Consider the following 22,966-nt stretch of genomic DNA (forward strand, 5'->3'; position numbering starts at 1 on the left):
TTTCTAAAATCTTAAAAATATATAATTAAACAAATATTGATAAAATTTTGTCCTACCCCCAATACATATTATTATTCATTTGTCACTTGTACTTACCCATTTATACTTGTGACTTAAATAATTTTGAATCTTCATAAATGAAGGACAGTAAAAAGATTCTTTCTCGTTGAAATTTGAAAGAGTACTGACGGTGCGATCAACGCTCAAAAATTCGCCCACTTTGCTACTACTCGGTACCGTTTATAAGCGAGTGTGACTCGTAGTTTTTCATTAATGAAATGCATTTCCATCACTCAAATACCTTCTGGTAGCAACTACAATCTTTTTGCCGTATCGGCAATGTATATGATGGCAAACCATCGCCAAAAGCATCAGTATTCACTTTTCACTGTATCAATGGTTGGTTTAGTTTAGCTCTTTGAAACTCCTGAAAGCTACACATTTCTATCTAATCTCAATGCGGAGTTTAATTTAGCAAACGAAGCATGTTTTAATACGATGTCATCATAGTGATAATAATGACATAAAACATCAAAATCATTAAACTTTTTTAATAATAATACAATACAAAGTCAATACATACAGTTACAAACTTGATAAATTACATAAAAATAACAACGAGATTTTTTATTGAAATTAACATCACGAAATTTATAAATAACAATAAGCCTACATGAATATTTCTTTTTAGATAAATTTGAATAAATTTACCGATATATAAGTATTCCATTCACACCGTCTCTATTGGCTACAATTACTCAACTCACGTACTTTCTTCTTGATTTTTTACGTGCCTGGTTGACCGATTGATCCAGCTAGATCAACGTAGCCGTTCCGCCAGGAAACTAATTTCCCGACTTGTGAAGCAATCCAGTTAGTACATAATCTCGGGGAGTCTGGGACAATCGACCATTCGCCCTCGGAACTGCTTAGAGGATTACTAAGTGAATTAATACCTTAGAATAACATAACGATTATTCTTTATTCAAAATCTAGAGAACAATTATTAATATTAATAAGGCAGTCATGATCAATGATTTGTCAACATTTTGAATTGAGAGAAGATTTGTTTTTTTTTTGTAATGAATAAACTCGAAAACTACTGGACCGATTTTGAAGAAATTTGGCACAGATATAGACAAAACGTTCAAGAGTATCATAGGCTTTCTTTAATTATGGTTTTACCCGAGCAATAAGTTTTAGCAGTTTTACTTTTGCGAATTTACGGTAAGTTAGTTATTCAGTTCTACAAACCAACAGGTTTGTGGATCTGAATGTTTTTATTAATTAAAGTTCCTTTAAATTAAATCATTTTATTTCTTTTATGTCTTATGTAAGACATATTCAAATTTTTTTTTCTTACAATAACAATGTCACTCTATGAGATAATCATAAATAATATATAACGATGGAATATAACCTTTAAATGTGGTGGCTGTCCACTAACTTATGTATACTCAATAAGTTATATCACTAGCCTAAACTTAAAAATCATAGTTTATGATTTATGCAAGAAATAATTTATGCTCACATATTTTGGAAAAGTAGTACTAAAACTAAGTACTTATTGCCTGTTAAATAAATATATGGCTCCTTATTGGCGTTTTTAGTCCTAATCTTTGTTTAAGTTCGGTTCTCCAAAACGTTCCATTCATTCTTCCGCCTCGAATGCTTTTAGTGTTCATTCGATTAAGACACTTTCTTGGAATGCCGTGCAGAAAATTGATGATATATTCAACAACAGATACAATACCATTGTTTCAGACTCCGCTTGACATTGTTGTATTCTTTTGACAACCTCGGTGGCGCAGTGGTAAGGTTCTTGCCACTGAACCGAGAGGTCCCGGGTTCGATCCCCGGTCGGGTCATGATGGAAAATGATCTTTTTCTGATTGGCCCGGGTCTTGGATGTTTATCTATATATGTATTTATTATAAAATATAGTATCGTTGAGTTAGTATCCCATAATACAAGTCTCGAACTTACTTTGGGGCTAGCTCAATCTGTGTGATTTGTCCCAATATATTTATTTATTTATTTATTTAAAAAAAAAAAAAAAAAAAAAAAAAAAAAAAAAAAAAAAAAAAAAAAAAAAAAAAAAATTCTTTAGTTGGTTATCCAGATGTTCCTAAGAATATGCAGCGCTCGTTGAAATGGCCAAGAAGGAAACCGATTTCTCCAGTGTAATCTAGAACCAGATTTCTAACAAAACTTTGTTATTTAGAATCTTGTGCTTCCAAACCCATTGAAAACTAATCACCACCACTGAGTCAGTATTTCACGTTTCTGGACGTTGTATCGACGACTGAAGCAGCATCGAAATAGATATGAAATTTGACAAATTGATAAATGATTACAAAGAAGTATCTCAGACTTATAGTATCAGTTTTTGTGTGTTGTGTGTACTTTGAAACTGGTTATCTAAACTAATAAAAATGTATTGATAGTTGTGGCAGAATTTGAACTAATTGTTTTTATTGAAAAGTATAATACTAAATTATAATGTCAGCGTTATAATGTGATGTAAAAATGTAGTATCTTATGTGGGATTATCATGAAGCGGAGAGCAATATATTATACGTAACGATCAATACAAACAACCATTTGTCAAAGAATATTTTCTAACACACACTGCTTAAAATGCTTAAAGTTGATTGAGTCGTAAAACATATTCTATTAGTAAATTAAGTCTGAATTTTGACGATTATTTTGAAAGATGAAAAGTTTGAAGTTGGTGTTAGTTGTAACATGAAGTTTACTAATGTAGTTTAGTTTTGTAATATAATAATATTAAAATGATAAATCAATAAAACTTAATATCAACATAGGTTTCTACGAAATCTTGGTAACTTCAAGGCGAGAATTAATCAAGTTCTAAGAATATATGTGTAACTATGGAAATTTTCAGGGCTGAATACGGGCAATCTTATTGTGGAGCTGAGAACAACAGGATTACGACCTTTGTTCCAGTAATTTTGCCTATGACACAAAGACAAAGCTGCTTATTCTTGAATTTATTTTCTACTAACTCCTTTGTACAAGGAGCAAGTAGAAAATAAATTCAAGAATGGGAGCTTCGCAATATAGGATATTATTTCTAATATTTACAATGGAAATTGATGAATATCATTATTTTTAGTAAAAAGGCTTTACACGTAGCAACTTTAAATAATATGAAGATATTTTTAGATACAAGGAACCTACTTAAAATTTTATCAAGGAAATATTTTTTGAATTTTGCTGTTTTGAAAAAGATAATTTAGATTCTATATAATAAAAGATTCTATCTAATAAGATGTAGTTATTATTGTTAGTATATAAGATTGGCTACATAAGCGACATGCAAGAATACCAGCTTTCAAAATCATTGAAGTTCTCGCCATGACGTAATCGGTCAAACATCATAATTATACATGAATTTAATAAGTACTTCGTACAATGGAGTACCTACTAATTCCATGTCATCATATATCCAGCACCAGAAACATTATAAAAAATTTGCATTAAGATTTTATGAAGCTGTTTTAGACCAAAATTCTGAATAGCAAAATGTGTAATGACGAAACAACGCGACTGAAGAGAAAGTAAACTTTAATAAATGTAAGTACTTATTACAACTACATTGGAAGCAGAGTATGAAAAACCTTTTCTGTATTGTATGAATTCTGTGAAAAGCTTGTCTATGTTTTCGCATATTACCGCAAATTTATCGCGCCATCAAATTTTTATTATAAATAAATAAATATATTATGCAGTAAGGTTGAGACTTGTGTTATGGGATACTAACTCAACGATATGTATTTGTTATAAAATATATTTTATAACAAATACATATATAGACGTCGGCCAAATGGCTGAAATGCGTGAGACTAATGAACTAAAATATAGCTCAATAACGGGTAATTAGTGGTGTTACCATGCATAGAACTTTATGCTACGGCAATAGCGACGAGTATTCAATAATTTTGGATAGCTTGATGTGTTGTCGACGTTTACGTTTTTGTTTTAGCGCTGATCTTTCGACCAGACCTATTCATATGATAAGTAAACTAATTAATAAATACAGTATAACAAATACTGTTCGTAGTCGTAGTATAATAATAATTACTCTCATTTCGCGAATACAATGATTTCATTACAATGGCATTTTTTCAGAGCTAGTGATATATGCAAACCAATTTGTCGGCTATGTTTATTTGTCAAAGATCTATACTTGTCTACTGATTTACTTTAATTTTCCTGATGGTATTTAAGTAGGAATAATTTGAAACGATTTTGTTCCTTTTGCAGAAAGTCTTTGGACTTGGATTCCAGTTTCCCTCGAAGCTAAATCGAAGCACTATATTGTTTCCATGATTGATCGTTTAAAACTAACTTAGCTGAATTTCCCAAACGCGATATACATCGGATTTTCTGAAGAATTGCGTGTCAAACAGTAATACAAGTTTGTTAGTTATTTTTTATTGCCCTTGTGTATTATATCGTCGTTCTAACTAAGCGCAGCAGCGCAACTTGTATGTGATCTTTTCTGTCGTGTATTATCGCCCTTATCACTGATAGACTCCACGCTGAAGAAAGGTTGAAGTGAAAAGTGTATTCTAAAACTTACTATTTTTTGGGACTAATCAAGGAGAAATGAAAACCAGTATACCAACGATGTATTTTTGAGTAAATCAATACAACAAAATTCCTAGATAGGATAGGCACCACATTACACCTCCAGCTTAATGCTCTTTAAGTGAAAAGTGGTGTTAAAACAAATAAAGTTGCTTAACATAAACATTTAGACACACCATGTCGTAGCACGTAGCACCGGGGCGGGTCATAGGCCGGTTATAACAAAGTGGGCGGGGCTTGCGTAGCGCCAATGTGTGCGCGTAGCATCTCGTAGATGCGTAGGCGCCGGAGATGGGGGTCCGATCAATGAAGTAGTACTGGCGTGATTTGACCCTCGTTTTAACGATGCAAATTACTTGCATATCCATCACCTGCAGCTATCGTGTTCCAACTGCCCCATCTCTTGCATGATAAAGGACTAAACGAGGCCAATAATAGACCCATAAGCTTAGCTATCCATTATATAATAGCCATTTCGACTCGACAAGAATAACAAGAATACTGATAGATGCAAAACGTAGTAACCACAACGCGTTGTGAAGCACTTCGCAGCGCAGCTAGGACGCCAGGTAAAGCTAGGAAAGTGGAAATTGGTTCAAATAAGTCGTGTATAGGGTCGAGGGACGATTGTGGTTTTTATTCGTAATGACCACGGTGCAATTATGATACGTAAATTACGATCGCATGTTTAACAATAAAAATTATAAGAAAACGGTACTCGCTGCAGTTGCGGCAAGATTAATGTTTTTATAGCAATTAGTGAAACGTATTTCAAAATCATTTATTTGCAATGCAATATCTTGCACTAATTTTACTTTGCCATTATATCTTGGTTTTACTTTCGACTTTTGTTTTACATATCTAATTTTATATAATAATGCCTAGAAAAAATATTTAATAATAGGGTTCGAATAGTCATCAAAATATTATAAAAAGAACTCATTTTCTTTTTATTTTGATGGCTATTTTAAGGCCCTTATATAATTAGAAACAATTGAAACAGTGAAAAAAACACTGTGATAATGACAATGTTATCTTAGATGTGACAAAAATAAAATCACATAATTAGACAGGTTCAAACGCTCCATACTAAATCATATTATTATTCTAATGTGATGTCACGATTGTGTAATACCTTAGCTAGTATATCTATCTAGAGTAAATTGATAAAAAAATATGTCAATCAAAACGTAAAAACGTCTGAGTTGTTTGTATACATAATATTTTCAATATACACAGTAGGTAGGTTCTGTAAAGACCGTATTCTCAAAAACAGTTCTACCCCTAGCGTTTTCCTGGTCCTTTCCGCCGCCATGGTGCGTGAGGAAAATGAAATTCAATAGCAAGTGAAGCAAGACTCCAATTAATAGCATTCACCTTCCTTAAATAACAAAAATCCTGTAAGGATTCCATATTAACAACATTTTTCCGTATCCAGAAATATACATTTCTTAAATTGACATCAAACAGAAACCAGAAGCACAGTGTAATAATGAGTACACTAGAAATACGAGTACTTACGTAATTTTCCATCACAATTCCGACGCAAAATTAATTTCATACAATTTATCTTATACGGAAATGCGGAAATAATTTGTTATTATTCGAAATTTTGTGAACATCACCAATGGTAATACAGTAAAGAAAAAGTCGATTTGTCTGAAATCGACTAAAAGGCATCGCGTAACATGAACAATACAAAATTATTATCCTTAATTTGTAGCCACGTGTATGTGTTTTTTGTTCTTGTTATGTTCATGTAGGGCGTAGGGTTCTATTCTACGATTAAGGACTACATCATTTGTGGATCGCAGTAGTGATTATAAGTTTTAATTACACTGTATTGTAACATCGCCTACGTAGTCGCTCTTAATATGCTACATACTTAGGCAAAAATGCCTACTAGGTACTATGTATAGTACAAAAAGTCTTTCAATATTTTATGTAAACGGCGGCTTATACTTACTTACACTCAACGGATTTTGATGCCGCTGCACTTAAATAATTTAGATATATTTTTAATTTGGTGATTTATACTACATTAAATTAGAGTAATATTTAATTAATAGCAAATTATCTTAAGTGCTTTAAAAGTTACGTGAAAGTATTTTTAAATTTTGACAAACTAGAAAAGGTTTTCATAAAAAGGTGAATTTTACTCGATATTCATCTACCTACATTGACTTGATAATTTATGATGCTCGCATCATTTCTCGTGTTCCCTCTTTGTTTGTCTGCCCTTTTTTACTGCCGTCCTCCATCTGTCCCTCGCATTTATTAAAATTAGTACACCCTACTAAAACACATTCGGGGAGACGGCCGACTTTCCACGGCTGATTTTCAGCTAATTCCTGGATTACTGTCAATCAACAAAACAATACAATCGTTATATTATACACAATATTACATATTATATGAAGATTTATAATATCTTACAATCACCTATCAGCTGCCTGGGATGAAACTCATTGTCACCCTTCAAACCGAAACAACAATATGCATTGACAATTGAATCGGGCTTTTTATACAGATGTAAAATATTTGTAAAGACAATGTTTAGATCGTACAGTCAACAGCACAGCAAGTTACTCTGCAAGAACCTTTATGACGTGGTAATAGCGGTGAATTTGCAATGAATTTGGGTAGGTTGATGTGCTGTTGACTGTACCTATAAAGTTTGTCTTACAAATCGCTGAAAAGTAAGACAAGATATTACCCGATGAGTTAGAAAGTTACCTAAATTCTTAAAAGGTCTCCGAAGTTGTGGCTATCTAAAGGGTTCAGGTAAGAATTTAAGCGGAGTTCCTCAAACTATGTCGAAGATTAAAGAAAATTTGCTCCCCTTTATTTTGATTTCATTACTTCTTTTGTATGAGACTGAAGATTTTGTATAATAATGAGAACTGATAATTAATTTGTTTACGTAATATACCTAGATATACAAAACCACCATTTGTTTAATAAAGTTTGCGTGTAGGTACATTACATTAAAATATATAAATATTACACAAAAACAATAAAATTTTAAACTTTGAAGGATTGTGAGCCCCAGTTTATATGTTGTCATTTAGAGGCCAATAGGTACATGCCATAATACATAATAATTTCTTAACATTTATACTAAACGGAGAAAAAAAAAAACAGATTTTCTCCAATAAAATTTTTAAGAACTTTTCTGACCATATTATAATGACGTCTTCTAATATAAGTAAAATAATAAACAAATGAAAAACTGAGAATCTTCTGCAAAAACACCTACAAATAAAAACTTCTAAAACAAGTAAACAACATTCGGGGATGTTTACTGTAAACGAAGAAATTCACGATCCATATCTCCTTAACTGCAAACTTGCGTCGTGTAATAAATTAACGATAATCCCCGTATGTTTTGGAGCTGACATACTATATTACACAAGTTTCGACATCCCACACCGTGGGGCCCCGGCATTATCGGGTTGGTACGATCTTGGATTCCTAGCAAACTTGACAGTTTATTTTCATAAATAAACTGCCCCAAGGGTACGTAAATATTTAAATTTAGTTTGGGTTAGATCACTAGTCAGTATGACGAACCATGACTATCATGAACTAAAACTATTAAAAAATACTTAAGTACACTAATATAAAGAGAAAGTGTTTGTAAGGGGTGATCTTCAATCGATTTCCAAAATTATTTGACCAGTATATATTTACGTTATTCTTTATTGACTTATGTTTGGTACATTTTATTCCGATATCTTCATCCCAAGTTGTAACTAGTTACTATTTTTACCGTGGAATCGTTAGAATTGTAGTTAAATTGCCTCGAATTAAGTTCCTTCTAAAACGCTTATCTGAAAATGTCAAATGAAAATTGCAACGCAACGATTCATCGAACATTGTATTTCACGGACCGAATTCATTACCCAACGTCCTAAATGAGCGGTGACTTATTATGCGACGCCATGATATAGGGTATCATGTGGCACTGTAACAACATAGGTCTCACTTAAATGATTTTGTAGCACTATGCCTACTAGCGCCCTTCGTCCACTTCAAAATAATTTTAAGCAATCGCCTACTCTTTGGTACCGCGCCGCATTGTGCTGTCTTGTCGCATTTGTAGCTTAGCTAGGACAGGTGCAATGCTGCCCAACGGGCAGTTGCCAGGAATTGTTCGAAAACCGATTACATTCGTACAGCTTTGGTGATTAGGGATCACATCTGTTTTAGATAGTTTCGGAGCTCTTAGGGAGAAATGATATTACCTACAACAAAGTTCAAAAGTATTACATAAAATATGTTAATATGTTACTTGCCTACCTTTAAATACAACGGCTGTAGCCGCGGCTATGGCATACACAAAAATGTTCTCTTTTATCTGAACGTTGTCTCGATCACACTTTTTATCCTCGACTTTGCACGATCTTCGGCGTCCTTAATTGACAAACTATTGACATGACGACATCAAACGAGCACTTCTTGGGCTCGCTTCTTCTGTCAAGGCCAGGCGGAAACGAATACACTCTTTTGATTTATTAATTTATTTAACCAGAAAACGATCAAATAATTAAGAACGCCGAAGGCTGTGCAATAACTGAGAGGTAACTTAGAAAGGAGAGAAATATACAAAAACAACTCGCTATCATATTTCACTTGTTCCAGAACATTCTTCCCCGTTCATCGGCCATGTTTGCATCAAAAGCGAGATAAGGCTTTCTTGGTGGCCCGAAATCGAATGCTGCACTGATGTGGCTGGTGAACCATGAGGACGTGGTGCTGCATCGTGATCATTATGACCACGATCAGTACGAGCGCGCTGCTACCGGCGCCTCAGAAAGCTGAGGTCAAGGAACCTTACGGTAAGCCAGTAATATTGCCACCGTTCAAAAGAATAATTTGTCCTACCTTTTTGTTATTGATGAGAACCAGCATCTTAATTATAATACTGCAAGTTAAGTGCTGGCTTAAAGTCATTTAGAAGGATATGTGAAATGGTCTGACGATAATGAATTCCTAATATTGCCCGAGATTGTGTGAAGTGGAGGAGAAAAAGGAAAAAAGCGAACCATGGCTCAGGAAGAAACTGGAAAAAGGCTCAGATAAGAGCGATATACATTTTATACAAATTTAATTTTGTGCTATCTTTGGTCTATTACCTCTCGGCCTCCTCACGATTTCCCCACGTATAGGTGATTCATAATTTACTGCATTACCTGTCGATACATTACGATACGATTACTGAGTGAACTCATTGGGTAATTTTCCACGCGTCATTGAACGAAAAAAATGGAACGTTAGTAAAATAACTGACTTCGTATGTAATCTAGTAAATAGTATAAGACGTGTCACATGAAATAGAAACTTATCGCAATGGACGAATGTTTATATTGCATTGGCTATGCATATTCATTTGTAAACTCCATATAGAAAAATCCCTTGTGAGGTCCAAAGACTTTCGTACCTAAACTACGCGATGCTCGCCCTACAGGAGATAATTACGAATCATCTACGTAGCAAATGTAATGAAGCTCAGGACAATGTAAGGTTTGAGCAAACGTCATCCATTACATGAAAAAGCATTCCTCAGACGTGACTAATGACTAGCGCAAGATTAACGCACAAAACGCGGGAACCTTCCTCTATTAATGGGGAATCTCGCGGAATTTTGTTTGTGTCATGTTGGTTTAGAAATATTGGAATGATTAAGAATCTTGGTATACCTGTATTTACTCATGAAAGTGATTTACTAGGCGAACGCGATTGAATCCGCCACTGCTAGGGGTACTGGTGTAGAGAAAAGTGATATTTGTCTTATGAAAACGTGCGCGAGCTTTTTTTAATTTTAGCCATACTAACAGGATCTTCGATCAGTAGTAGCACCAAAAATATGGAAGACTCGCGTCATTACTTTTAGTTCTGAGAAATTAAGACATCGATTAGTTTGTCTGCCAGGATCCACTTGATTGATCCCTCAAAGCATTGATACTGCATACAGCATCTCTGTAATTAATTTAACAGTCGCTTGCTCGATAACGAGAATTGACTAGTATTCTAAATGAAACTATTTGAATTGGTGCACAAAACTGCATATATACTATTTTAATCTATTTTAATGAAACTGACAAAGTAACTACAGTCAATAAGAGCATAGGTGTCTATTTCAGGATCTGTATAATTTTATGCATTTGTAGTTAGATTATGTAAGTAGTTTTAATAACAGTGTTATTGTGAAGATCTGTAAAATTATTAGTATCTTTATACTTGGTAGTACAAAAATAAAGTAAATAGCAGCTTATAAACAATGTCTCAAATGTAGTTCAGTTTCAGTATGTTTGAACGTTCCCAACGTAACTCGGTAACACTATTAAATTTCCCTAGTCACAAGACCCTTGTCACTAAGTAAATGTATTGGATACGTCAAAATTAATAAACATAGACCTATATTTTCATATATAAATTTTAATATTTTGGTAATAATATAATTGAATGTATTCTGAAGAACAAAGGTTCTTGAGAAATTTACGCTTAAAATATTCATAAAGTAAACTCCAATTTTATCACCCGTCGTAGAACTTTCAAAAGTTTGAAATTTTGTGTTTATCTCATACATTTTCAATTAAAATACTGTGTAATATCGTTTGCTCATTAATAGTCTGCTCATTACGTATTTTAATTTTAGAAAAGATGCCCTGAAAAGCAGATTGAGTTTCGCTAACTTTAGAATTGTACGTAAAATAGATGCAGTGTAAATTTCTAAACGGCTTAAAACAGGTGTGGTTCTCAATTTTAACCGATTGATTGTGTTATTTTTTATATGCAATTTGCATGAGTAATCGAACGGGTTACTCAAAATCGGATATATGTACATTTTTTTAAATCTCGAGTTTAATCAATTTGATAGAATTAATAATACTTGATTAAGCATTACCTATTGTAGAATCGAATACTTAACGCACAAATGTGAAGTCTAGATTGCTCCTACTTTTTTAAATGCTTGAAGATAAACAGTAACCAACGTTTTATGATACCAGGTTAACAAAAACCTAAAATCGAGTTTTAAAATAAAGGGTGGAAACCCATTTACAAACATTAATTTAAATCTGTCCGGTACCTCAAAAAAAATGTCAATAATTTCCATGTTTATAACTATTAAAGGATTGTGATTAACATTAGCTAAACATTTAAAAACTAGAGGGCTCAATGGGCTCATATACGTATAAAAGTTAATAATGGGTATTTTTTCTTCATAGATCGCCTGTATTGGTACGCTCAAGCGCAAGAAACGCTGCAAAAACGCCTTCAGTACGCAACCGATAAGAATCCCGTAGCAAAGTAAGTTTCTTATCAATACCACAGCTATGTATGATTTTTATTTTTATAAAATTTCTTTAGACTCGCGAAAATTTTTTTTTTTGCTTAAGATACAGATGTGATAAGTCATTATTCCTTATGGGATAGACAAAGTCATGACTGACTTCACCAATATGGTGTCCAGTTTTTAATAACCAACATAATTTTATCATTTGTTTATTGGCTGTTCGAAACCTAGTTACGGTGTCCTCCATACTTCACAGCTCTAGTGAAGACCTAGACTTGAATAACAGGCTTTTTATTAGAAAATACTTATTACTATTAAAGTTTGAAACATCTGGGACATTGTATATTTGACTCCCGGGACGCAAGGAAAAGAAAAAAAAAACTAGTTGGTTATTTCAATTTCACGTTTACAATGTAATCAGAGTTTCATCAAACGTAGTTTCAAAAATCTAGTTGTGTTTGAATATAATTATTGTAACTTTTAGGACCTATCGTCCTTCTATATTTCTGGCGAGTGAAGTTTGATCCCAGTGGTCGTAATTTTAACAACTCTCCAAATTAAAATTTTCCCTATGCTTTGAAAGTTACGTAAAACGTTGCGCAACTTAAACATGACATTTTAATTGAAGCGACCAATTTATTATACCAACCTAACGGGTGTGTTTTTGCTTGGTCTCCGATTTTATTTAAGTCGCCCAAAGGCATCTGACATGTTTTTTATATACCGCCATTCCCGGACAAAGGTTTAAATAACTATTTTAATATCTTTATGCATTTTTAATCAGTTTCGACAACAATGACGACGAATTGAGCTCATAATATTTTAAATTTCGTTCAGCTTCAGAATCGCATAGACTTTTTGTAATATTTTTTTCTTGAATCAAAAAATTTGATTTATATAAGTACTTCATGTTGTACAGGAACATAATTCTGGTGGTCGGAGACGGGATGAGTCTTACGACGGCTACAGCAGCGAGAATCCTGCGCGGACAGCGTCAAGGGCAGTCCGGGGAAGACACAGACCTCGCCTGGGATACCTTCCCGGCTGTCGCGTTGGCTAAGGTAAATTGACGCTTATTGTCTTGTTGATAAAATCGGAAATGCGTCGAGCCTCACGATGAGCGAGTGCTGCGACACCTCGCCATGCCGCCGCCGTCGCGATGGTTAAGGTTTCTTCATGATTAACATAGTCTTAACGTTATTAACAAACCAAGATGACAAGATAAGACATTTTATGAAGCGGTGGTGACCTGTTAAGACCTTCCGCCTGTGATCGAATGGTCCTAGGTTTGAATCCTACTCATACCACATGAGTCGGTATACCAATGTAATTCATTTATAGTACTTTTCATAAACCACCACTTGCTTCTGGTGAAGGAAAACATCTTAAGAAACTTGCACATTGGTGGACAGTTCATTTCAATAGTGTGTACCTGCCTCTATATAGATGGCAGGGTAGGTAGAAGTAAAAATCATGTCAGATGCCTTTAGGCGACTTGAATAAAATCTGACACCAGAGTTAGTAATGATGATGAAAACATTTTATTCATCAGCGGACTCCGACGATTAAGCCTGCGAAGAAAGCCAATTCGTTATTTCATTCAATGTTAACATGTGTGTTTAATATTGAATCTGTATATATGGTATGCAAGATATGTTGTCCGGCAAAATATCCTCCGAATCAAATCCATGATCCGATGTTTGCCAACTGAATCAGTTAGGTTTACATAAAGTGCTAAGTACATAAAGTGCAATGCATATTGCAGTTTGTGTATCCCCGGCAAAGTTTACACGGGAATCCTTTGTCTGACCCTGTTACTACCAAACCGATAAACAGAATCTCCTGTTGTTTATATCTTAGTAAGTGATTTTAAGTTTATTTATTGAAATAGAAATTTGCATTGAGGTTATTCATTTACTTATTAGGTAAATATAGTTTAGATGTGAGGAAGAGAAGGGATATATAGACTTGAGCCCTGTTCATCGCTGCATCCTGAAGTTATACTAATGGCCGCAAATAAATAGGTATATTATTTATGTTTACTACCTACTTACGAAGCTACGAAATATATGCAAAATCGTACAATCATGGTAGGTGTTTTTAACGTAATCAGTTACAAACACGCTCTCAAAAACGGAACACAATAACGGTAATTATGAAAAGGCAGAGCAAAGAAAATAATTAATTTATAATTACGACTGTTACCACCCTATTTAGAGTTTCATCTTTGCAACGCCGAAAATGTATTTGAAAATAACTTCCTTTTCAATAAAAGTACGCCATTTCAAATTGTAATTTAATTTATATTTTGTACCAGGCAATTACAATTTAAGCCTTTGTTAATACCAAACGATAATGTATCCATGTTTCCATGGTTTGTTATTACATATATTTATTTCATTTTAAATATAGGTATGTTGTGTAATTATTGATACGTTGATGAATACCAAGAAAATCGTTACGTTGGCTCGCATTTTCCAAATATTGTACATGAATGCACGAACAGATATTTATCAAAATCTGCAGAATATACATAACCTTGCCCTAGGAAAAGTCCAGTTATTTTTCGATGGAGAATATTCCTTGGATATAAACAATTGTGCTTTAGTTATGCGTCTATAGTACTTTTGCACATTTATTAAGCTACATAATATTTTTTTACTATTATACCTAATTCCCTGTGCAGCACTCGCCAATTTTATTTGCTCTTATCTCAAATTTATGGTAAGATGATAAAAAGGTCGATGAACCCCGTACGTGTTGTGTTTCTGAGCACGTTTATTTACAGCAGCCGTAACACGTACGGGAGGCTTGAGAATAACTATAAACAAAGAACACAAACGAGATCTTGTTCGTACGCGACATTGTAGGGAAAAAAAAGTAAAATCCAGTCATTTCAATTAAATAATTAATTAATGTGTTCATAAAAAAAAGTGTTACGTAAAAAAAGTCATAAAATTATATCATAATATTATCTTCGAAATAAAATGAACTCTTTCATACTCATACAAATATTTAAAGTATACTACCACAAATCAATCTTGATTGACGTTCGGTGCTGTGTTAAATATTCTAGCGTATTATTTGTGAGTTTTCAATATATTCCGACGGCTCGTGCTATAATCATAGATTAACTCATCTCGGTTCATTTATTATTCTGGGTCGTGGTAAAATGTATACACTGGTAATACTTTATAAAAGCCAAACGTTTCTTTAAATTTTATACTTATTAATGAATAGTTTTTTTTTAACTACCATCCCAATATATGTTTTCATGTACTCAAAAAAACATTCGAAGTACAGATAGCATAAATGAATATAAATTGATTTATATTCATTTATGCTATCTGAAGTAGAGTAGAAGTTTTTCACGAACACGACCGTAAAAAAGCGCAGATTTTTAAAAATTTTAGGTTTAGCAAAGTATGTTAACGTATTTGTTAAAAAATAAAACCCATATAACTGATTTTTCATTAAAAAATTTAAAAGTAAGCATTTTTCACAAGAATTTTTAAAGCGGCATAATGTTATATTATAAACACAGTTATCACGTAAAATGGAATATCCAGTAAAATGGAATCAAATTAATACCATTATCGGACTCATCGGATCAAATAAAGTATATTTGATTTGATTTTATGCCGAATATACAAACTCCGGGAAATCTCCTGTGCCACTGGAATTGCAGTTGTTTCTAGACAGCGGTAATCACTTACCTGGTGACGCATTTGCTCGTTTGTCTTTCTATACTATAAAGAAAAATGTATTGGGATTATTATCTCTTTCATAACGTTATTAAGACTTATTTTTGTTTTTAGACCTACAACATAGACGCTCAAACGGGTGAGTCATCAGCGTGCGCGACTGCTCTGCTTTGCGGCGTCAAAGCCAGATTCGAAACATTGGGCTTGGACGCCGGAGGCCGGTTCAACAATTGCGCTTCGACCATCAACTCGAAAGTCACTTCACTTATAGATTGGGCCCACGAAGCAGGTGAGTGACCCCAGAGAAAAACTTTTAATTTTTTTCTTCTACTATTATGCTGATTTACTTCGTTTTAGGCGAGTGGTACCCGAATTAATTAAGATCGCTGTGATATATCTGTGAACTAAGGGATAAAAAAGATTGATTGTGGTTTTACGACGGGCAAGCTGCCAGTCTTAAAACAGCTAAATTCTCAATTTTAATATGAAGCGGATTCCGAGCTTCGAGGCATCATGACCGTAAATTAAATCGGAAACACGCGAGAATGAGAGACCTTTAAAAAGCAAGTTTGTCATCAGTAACGACTGCAAGTTAAAAATAAATTACAATACTTCTGTAGGTACAATATTACATAAACCCTTACAATCCCAAAGAAACGAGTTAAGTCAAACACGTGTCTTTCTTTATCATCGTATAGAGTCGTCAAATAAATCACGGCAGAAGTCATGAGGAGACTTAGCAACTCGGAGTATATGGGTCGATTTATCTTATTGTACCTACTCGATAAATTTATTTGGAATAAAATTGTCATATGCTTACTCTTGATACCTACTATAATTTGAAAGAATAAAAGAAAAAATAATGAAAGCGAAAAATAAAAGGCTTTCATTTAAATATAATTTTTCAGACTTTCAGGCCACCACATACTTACGTATTTCCATTTTAATATTATAAAGTGAAAAAATTGTACTTTTGTTTTTTTTTTTTTGTGATCAATAAACTCAAAAACTATTGGGCCGATTATGATAAAATTTGTAACATAGATAGGCGAAATCTGGATTAACATTTCACACTTTTTTGTTATGGTTTTATACAAACAAAGCCGACGCGGGCCGATAGTATAAAATATTTTGCATCAAAAATGAGTATTCTTCTCGAGTAAGCCGAAGTGATTCGCAAACAGCCAAACGTCAGAGTTAACCGTTTCCAACACTACAGAAAGTGCTTCAACTACTCGGCTGCTAGTTTAATGCATCCAATGCACAAAATTGCCGCAAAAGTGATTACATGAGTGTTAAATGAAAATTGCTTTACTTTGTTATCTAGTTCCGTTAGTTATTGCTCAAGTATACTAATACGAATTGGTAGAAGTTATGAAAATATTTATGCTAGGAATTATACCAGTACCCAACAAACTTTATACTTTGACTAGCGACCCGCCCCAGCTTCGCACGTGTGCAATATATATATAGATATAAACCGTTTTCTTGAAACACTTTCAAAAAAACCCGCATCAAAATCCGTTGTTAAAACAATGCAATAGTAAAAACCTCGAAATCATAATCATAGTTGCTGTTCAGATGGTTACCGTGTGTTTTGTTACGCTGGCACGAATAACCAGTAAAATATCTTTCATAATTTGATCATGAAGTGTTAAAAAATAAACAACTTTTTCTAAAGAATGAGTCAAATATATTATGGAGACATAAGACTATGAATATGGAGTAGATTTATGATATTAGCACGATAATCTTCAACATTACTCAAAGATTTATAAGACTGCACCACGTGCTGTAATAACCAGCTCACAGGGTATTTCAGGAGTCATAAATCTATCACAGCGTGATATTATCCGGTAACCTGCCAGCATCCAGCCTCTGGCACAGTATCCACAAAAGCGGTATTCTTTATACCTAGATTATACCTTAGTAATACAACACAGACATTAATATGGCAAACCACTACATTAATAATGCCAAGAAAGTCTTTATGTGTGTTTCATTTTACGAATCGACCGCTACCCTGAGCCATGACAAATATTACTTTAAAGAAGAGAACAAAACACACTATTAAAACAATATTGTGAGGTTTTGGCTATCATAACATGAAACAACGACGTCAGCTTCCACAAAATAATATATTTAAATGGAATATTCATAGAGCGAGAAATTACCATCTTTTTAATTTTCGAGAATCGAGTTTTCTTTCGAATAATGAGTTTTCTGGAAAATGTAATGCCTACTTAAAGAAATGTTATTCGCGTTTTCATTGTACTATTACATAATGTGAAACCACTAAAAACATAATAATATACTTCTTATATTCTTCTTCTATAAAATTTATGTATTTCCTTGTTAAGGCATTACGTAATCGTAATGATATGACAAAACTTTTTTTTTACTCTTATAAAATCAGTCACACATCTGTCTGTCTGTTCCGCTCTGCCCACAATATTCACAAGTAGTACGCTCCAAAAAATTTAGTACAAATGAGTCTGTAACCCAAACACGGATAAGTTCTAAAATAAATGAATTCATTTAAAAAGTAACTAGTATTATAATTTGACTTGTACTATCCCAACAGGTAAATCCAGCGGTATAGTGACTACAGCCAGGATAACGCACGCCACGCCAGCAGCGTTGTATGCGCACGCGCCGTCTCGGTACTGGGAAGACGACAGCAGAGTGCCGCCCACTGTTAGAAAAGACTGCAAGGACATCGCCCTACAGTTGGTGGAAAACGAACCGGGAAGGAGTATCAATGTAAGTTAAATATCTTCTTCTACATAACTTACTGCGTCCCGGGGAGGACGTAGTAAGGCACGACACTACGAAATTCGGGAATTGGGGAAATAATTTTTCGGGAATAGGGTGAAATAAACATAAACATAAAATGTGTGTGTATTACAGTTATAAACGACAAGCGCATATTATACACATTTACACCTTTTTAGCACATTTTCCTTTAACTTTATTGTTGTTATTATTTCCAAACAAACACACAAAGTTACCCCTGACTGTTAGAAATCGTAAAACTGTCTAAACGCCCAATAAATATGAAATAGAAATAACAAGTTCCTGTGATTATATCTTTACGACAGTTATATTTCGCTCCTGAACACCGTAGTTTTGGTTCGTTTAACAATTTCCTTATTTTCGTTTATATTTGCTAACCCTTTTATTAACCGGGTAAGATAATATTTTTATGTCCGCATAACGCCAAGGTTCACATAATAATGTGCCATTTTTTATCCTTTTCCTGTATGTATATTGAAACAAGTTGATAATATAATGAGAAACAATTATTTTAATATGATGAAAGCAAATTAATGAAACAGAACTTATTGGTATAAATATCTGTTTAGGTAATTATGGGCGGCGGCAGGAGACATTTTATACCAAACGTGACACCAGACCCTGAGCATCCCAACCGGGAAGGAAGGAGGCTAGATGGCAGGAACCTCGCAGAAGACTGGGCCAGGGAGAAAAAAAGACGGCGGTTACGGGCCCAGTATATTTACTCTAAAGAACATCTGGCTAAGCTTGATCCTCGAGCTGTTGATTATGTTTTAGGTAAGTAGGTAATTATGGGTAGGTAGTAAGCTTCTGTGCTGGTCTGTATCGACAACCATAAAATGCGCTACTTGTGATCTATAGAAAGAGGTATAATCTGAAGTTCTAATACATGATGCTAGCAACCTGTTACTATTTAATCTCAATTTCACCTGGCACTATTTAATTTCAAATTGATGAAATTGATAACTCGAAGGACACGTTGTCCTTCGAGTTTCGCTTCTGTTTGCTCAGTCTACCCCATTCTGTTGAGTATAAGTAAGTTAGTGGACAGCCACCACATTTAAAGGTTATATTTTATTATAATATATTGTTTATGGTTATCTCATAGAGTGACATTGTTGTTGTGAAAAATAGTTTGAATTTGTAAGACGTTAAAATGTAGCTGATAGAAATAGAAGAGAAATAAAATGATTTAATATAAAGGAACTTTAATTAATTGAGGCATTCAGATCTACAAAGCCAATACATTCTGTATTCACAAAATAACATGTTTGACGTTTATGTGAATAAACTTAATATGTGATTTATGTTTTTAATTTGATGATAATTATAATCAATTTATTTTTTAACGATTTATTTCAATATTTTAATAAAAAATAAACATTAAATTCGGGAATTGGGGAAATAATTTTGAGGATTACCACTAGACAGAAAATTACTTTCCTCCTTGTAATATTAGTGTACAAACATAGATTATATCCACTTCATGTAGGTCTCACAATGTATCGTCTTTCAAATTCTTTAAATTCAATTTCATTTCAATCACGTGAAAATCAAAATTTTGTTCGCAAAATACCGATAAAAATAAGCATTTTTATCGGTATTTTGGGAATTAATCGCTTGATTAATTCCCAATTTTCGTGAAGTCAATATTATATTAAATATCAATTATTATTAAATTCCAATAAAGATACGCGTGAAACCGACAAACAATAGACAACTGAGACCAAAGGTCATGGAACGAAAGCGAACACAATTTGGGGTTATAAATATTTTTTTGGTAAAATTAAGTCGACTATAAAGTCGACCTTATTTTATATTTTTTCCATAAAAAAATAATTTTATATTTTTTCCATAAGAAAACCAATACACCCCATTTTTCACATAGTATGCACTTAGCTTAATTAATGGCTACATTTTTTTGTCTGGCGAGCGTCAGATACGCAAATGTGAGCAAAAAAACAAATATAACTCTTTCTGTAAAACCTAATCCCGGACAAAAGCCAAATAATATTTCCTTATTATATATTTTCGGAAACCCTGTAATAGCGAGGTAAAAGGGCTATTATTACAGCATTACTCAATATAATTTGATGTAATTTGTGAATTCAATAAACTCATTACAGAAACACGAATCTTTTGTACACGTTGGTTTATCTTTGTGAAAAGGTTGGCTCTTAGTTACTTAGACTTAGCACGGTTTGCACGGACTTTTTAATAGCAATTTACTTCCGCTTTCTACTGATAATTGTTCAACAATATATTTTTAAAGAGTAAGAAATAAAATACAGTCCACTAGCCCTTATTGTCCACTAAAAAATACTTAGATAAATAAATATGTGATGTACTACAGGTAAACCTTAAAGTCTATTTTTAGATAAGCATATTTCTATGATTTGCTACTCAAAAACTAAGTCACATATTTTTTGCTATAGTGTTGGTGTAAGCATAAATTATTTGTTCGTAATTAATTTTCATTTGTATTAGTATTTAAAATAAATTATTTTAGGCAGGTTTCACTGTGAATGGATCCCTCTTGGGTATAGGTCTACTGGATTAGGTAATCGATTCCACTTCTTGAAAGTATAGAGGCGTTTTTTTTATTTACACATAAATTATGTTCTCTGAATAAGAATACGCGTAAATTCGGAATGCTAACATTTATGTAAGTAAATGACTGACGCAATTTCGATTATTTCTTCAATAGTCTTAAATGATTGTATTATTTAATCCCATAATTTTTCTAAAGCTTCCATAATTTTATTATGTTTATATATGTTTTTATCGACCACCACATGCTTCCGATGAAGGAAAACATTGTGAGGAAAAAACCTGCGCACTGGTTGATTATTAATTTGTGTGAAATGGAGAAGGCAATATTGTAAACCACTCCATGAATAGCACCAAGAACGTTGTTGTGTGTATTTCATACTACGCAATGATTACGACCCGGCCCTAACCACGAAAATTACTGCTAATCCTAATTATTAACAAATTCAAATGCCATTTAGACCGGGTCAGATTTCGGATTAACAGATTAACAGACTACAAAATGTCGTTTTATTATAATACTCTTTTGACTGCGTCAGTAATATTAGTACTATTATTAGTATTATTAGTAGTTTAGTATTTCCTAGTTTAATGTATATTGATAGGTTTTTAAATCGAAATTCACTAAATTAAAAAAAAATAACTACTACTAAACTACTTATTAAGAGTTGGTTCAAATTTTTGGATCAAAATTTTTAATGGTGCACATTAAATTTTGATGTTGATTTTAACCTGGGCGCTGCAGCCGATTAGGTAAATGGTGTATTTTACGGTGTTCTGCGCAGGTTAAAAGTAATGTCAAAGTTATCTGATGCACCCAAACTAAGAATACTTCATAGAAAATATTATTGTACTATTACTGAAAGTTAAACATTTAAAATACCATTATGAGTAATCTCAGTAAAATATAAACCAACATTTTTTCTAAATTAAAAACTTCGAGCGAATCTATAGAAAATTATAGCAAAGTAATTATAATGCTAAATAGGTATAATTATTATTATTATTCTTTTAAAGATATTTTAGTTAATGCAATATAATTCCGCCCCGGTAAAAAATTGTCCACTCTATGCCACCACAGCAACCTCCCTCTCATTTTCGTGTGTCCCTGTTACAATCACGGCTGTGAAGCCCGAAGCCCGGAGACATAGTAAAAAATAAGCCTTTATGTATTCCTTATTTAGCTCTGATTTTATGACCGCTCGTCTGCAATGTGTCTTTTGTTGCTTCGTACGACATCCACGGAAAGATAAATCCTATTGTACCTCGGGCGCAGCATTCGTGTTTTATCTTATTCGTAAATATAAAAGGAAGAAACTGTCGCGTATGTCTGTATGAATGCGATAAACTCAAAAACGACTGGACATATTATTAAAAGATTTTCAATAGTATGATCTCTGATAAAGATTTAGGTGCATAATTTATTATGGTCCGAGTGAATCTTTTAATAGTCTTTTTAGAAAATTGTAATTTTATCTCCTATATAGGTTTATTCGAGTATTCACACATGGAGTTTAACGCTGAGCGGGGCGCGGTGACGGATGCAGAGGACGGCACCACAGGGGCTGCTGTCAAGGCCGACGACCCATCCCTCGCTGACATGACGAGAGCAGCGCTATCAATACTCACCAAGAATGATAAGGGATTTTTTTTACTACTCGAAGGTTGGTAAAGTGGAATATGAACCACGTTTTCTGGTAACGAATTGCGAAAGTGCAGATTTATAGATTAGATAGTATCACAGGAATCACAGGAATCACAGGAATTCTACTGGATCGATTTTTAAATGATTTGTGAACAAAAATAATACATACGTGTACTTTTTATCCCATAATTTCTGCGAAATAAAGTCCTGGGACTTTATTTTGGTTAAAATTGAAGATGTAAGTGATTTCATTAAAAAAATAGAATATTTTTGAAATATTCCTTCTGTAATATGAATGACGACTTAAACCATTATCGTATATTAGTTACAGTCAACAGCACATCAAGTTATTCA

The 22,966-nt window shown here is 33.3% G+C and overlaps 1 protein-coding gene across 9 annotated transcripts in view; it reads left to right on the forward strand.

The window, feature by feature from the left end:
* Positions 1-22,966, forward strand: part of LOC128671840 (alkaline phosphatase-like) — a 104,990-nt gene that overhangs the window by 78,966 nt on the left and 3,058 nt on the right. For 8 of the 9 annotated variants that reach the window (XM_053748640.2, XM_053748634.2, XM_053748636.2 and 5 more), the window contains 7 exons: positions 9,262-9,458; positions 11,850-11,931; positions 12,837-12,978; positions 15,736-15,910; positions 18,206-18,384; positions 18,987-19,194; positions 22,455-22,631. In XM_053748640.2, coding sequence (XP_053604615.1) covers positions 9,362-9,458; positions 11,850-11,931; positions 12,837-12,978; positions 15,736-15,910; positions 18,206-18,384; positions 18,987-19,194; positions 22,455-22,631 — 1,060 coding nt within the window. In that variant the 5' untranslated portion in view covers positions 9,262-9,361. Of the gene's footprint in view, positions 1-9,261; positions 9,459-11,849; positions 11,932-12,435; positions 12,574-12,836; positions 12,979-15,735; positions 15,911-18,205; positions 18,385-18,986; positions 19,195-22,454; positions 22,632-22,966 lie in introns of those variants that run through there. The other variant, XM_053748641.2, reaches the window with a different exon arrangement.

Source organism: Plodia interpunctella, chromosome 8, assembly GCF_027563975.2.
Source record: "Plodia interpunctella isolate USDA-ARS_2022_Savannah chromosome 8, ilPloInte3.2, whole genome shotgun sequence".
NCBI classification, from domain to species: Eukaryota; Metazoa; Arthropoda; class Insecta; order Lepidoptera; family Pyralidae; genus Plodia; species Plodia interpunctella.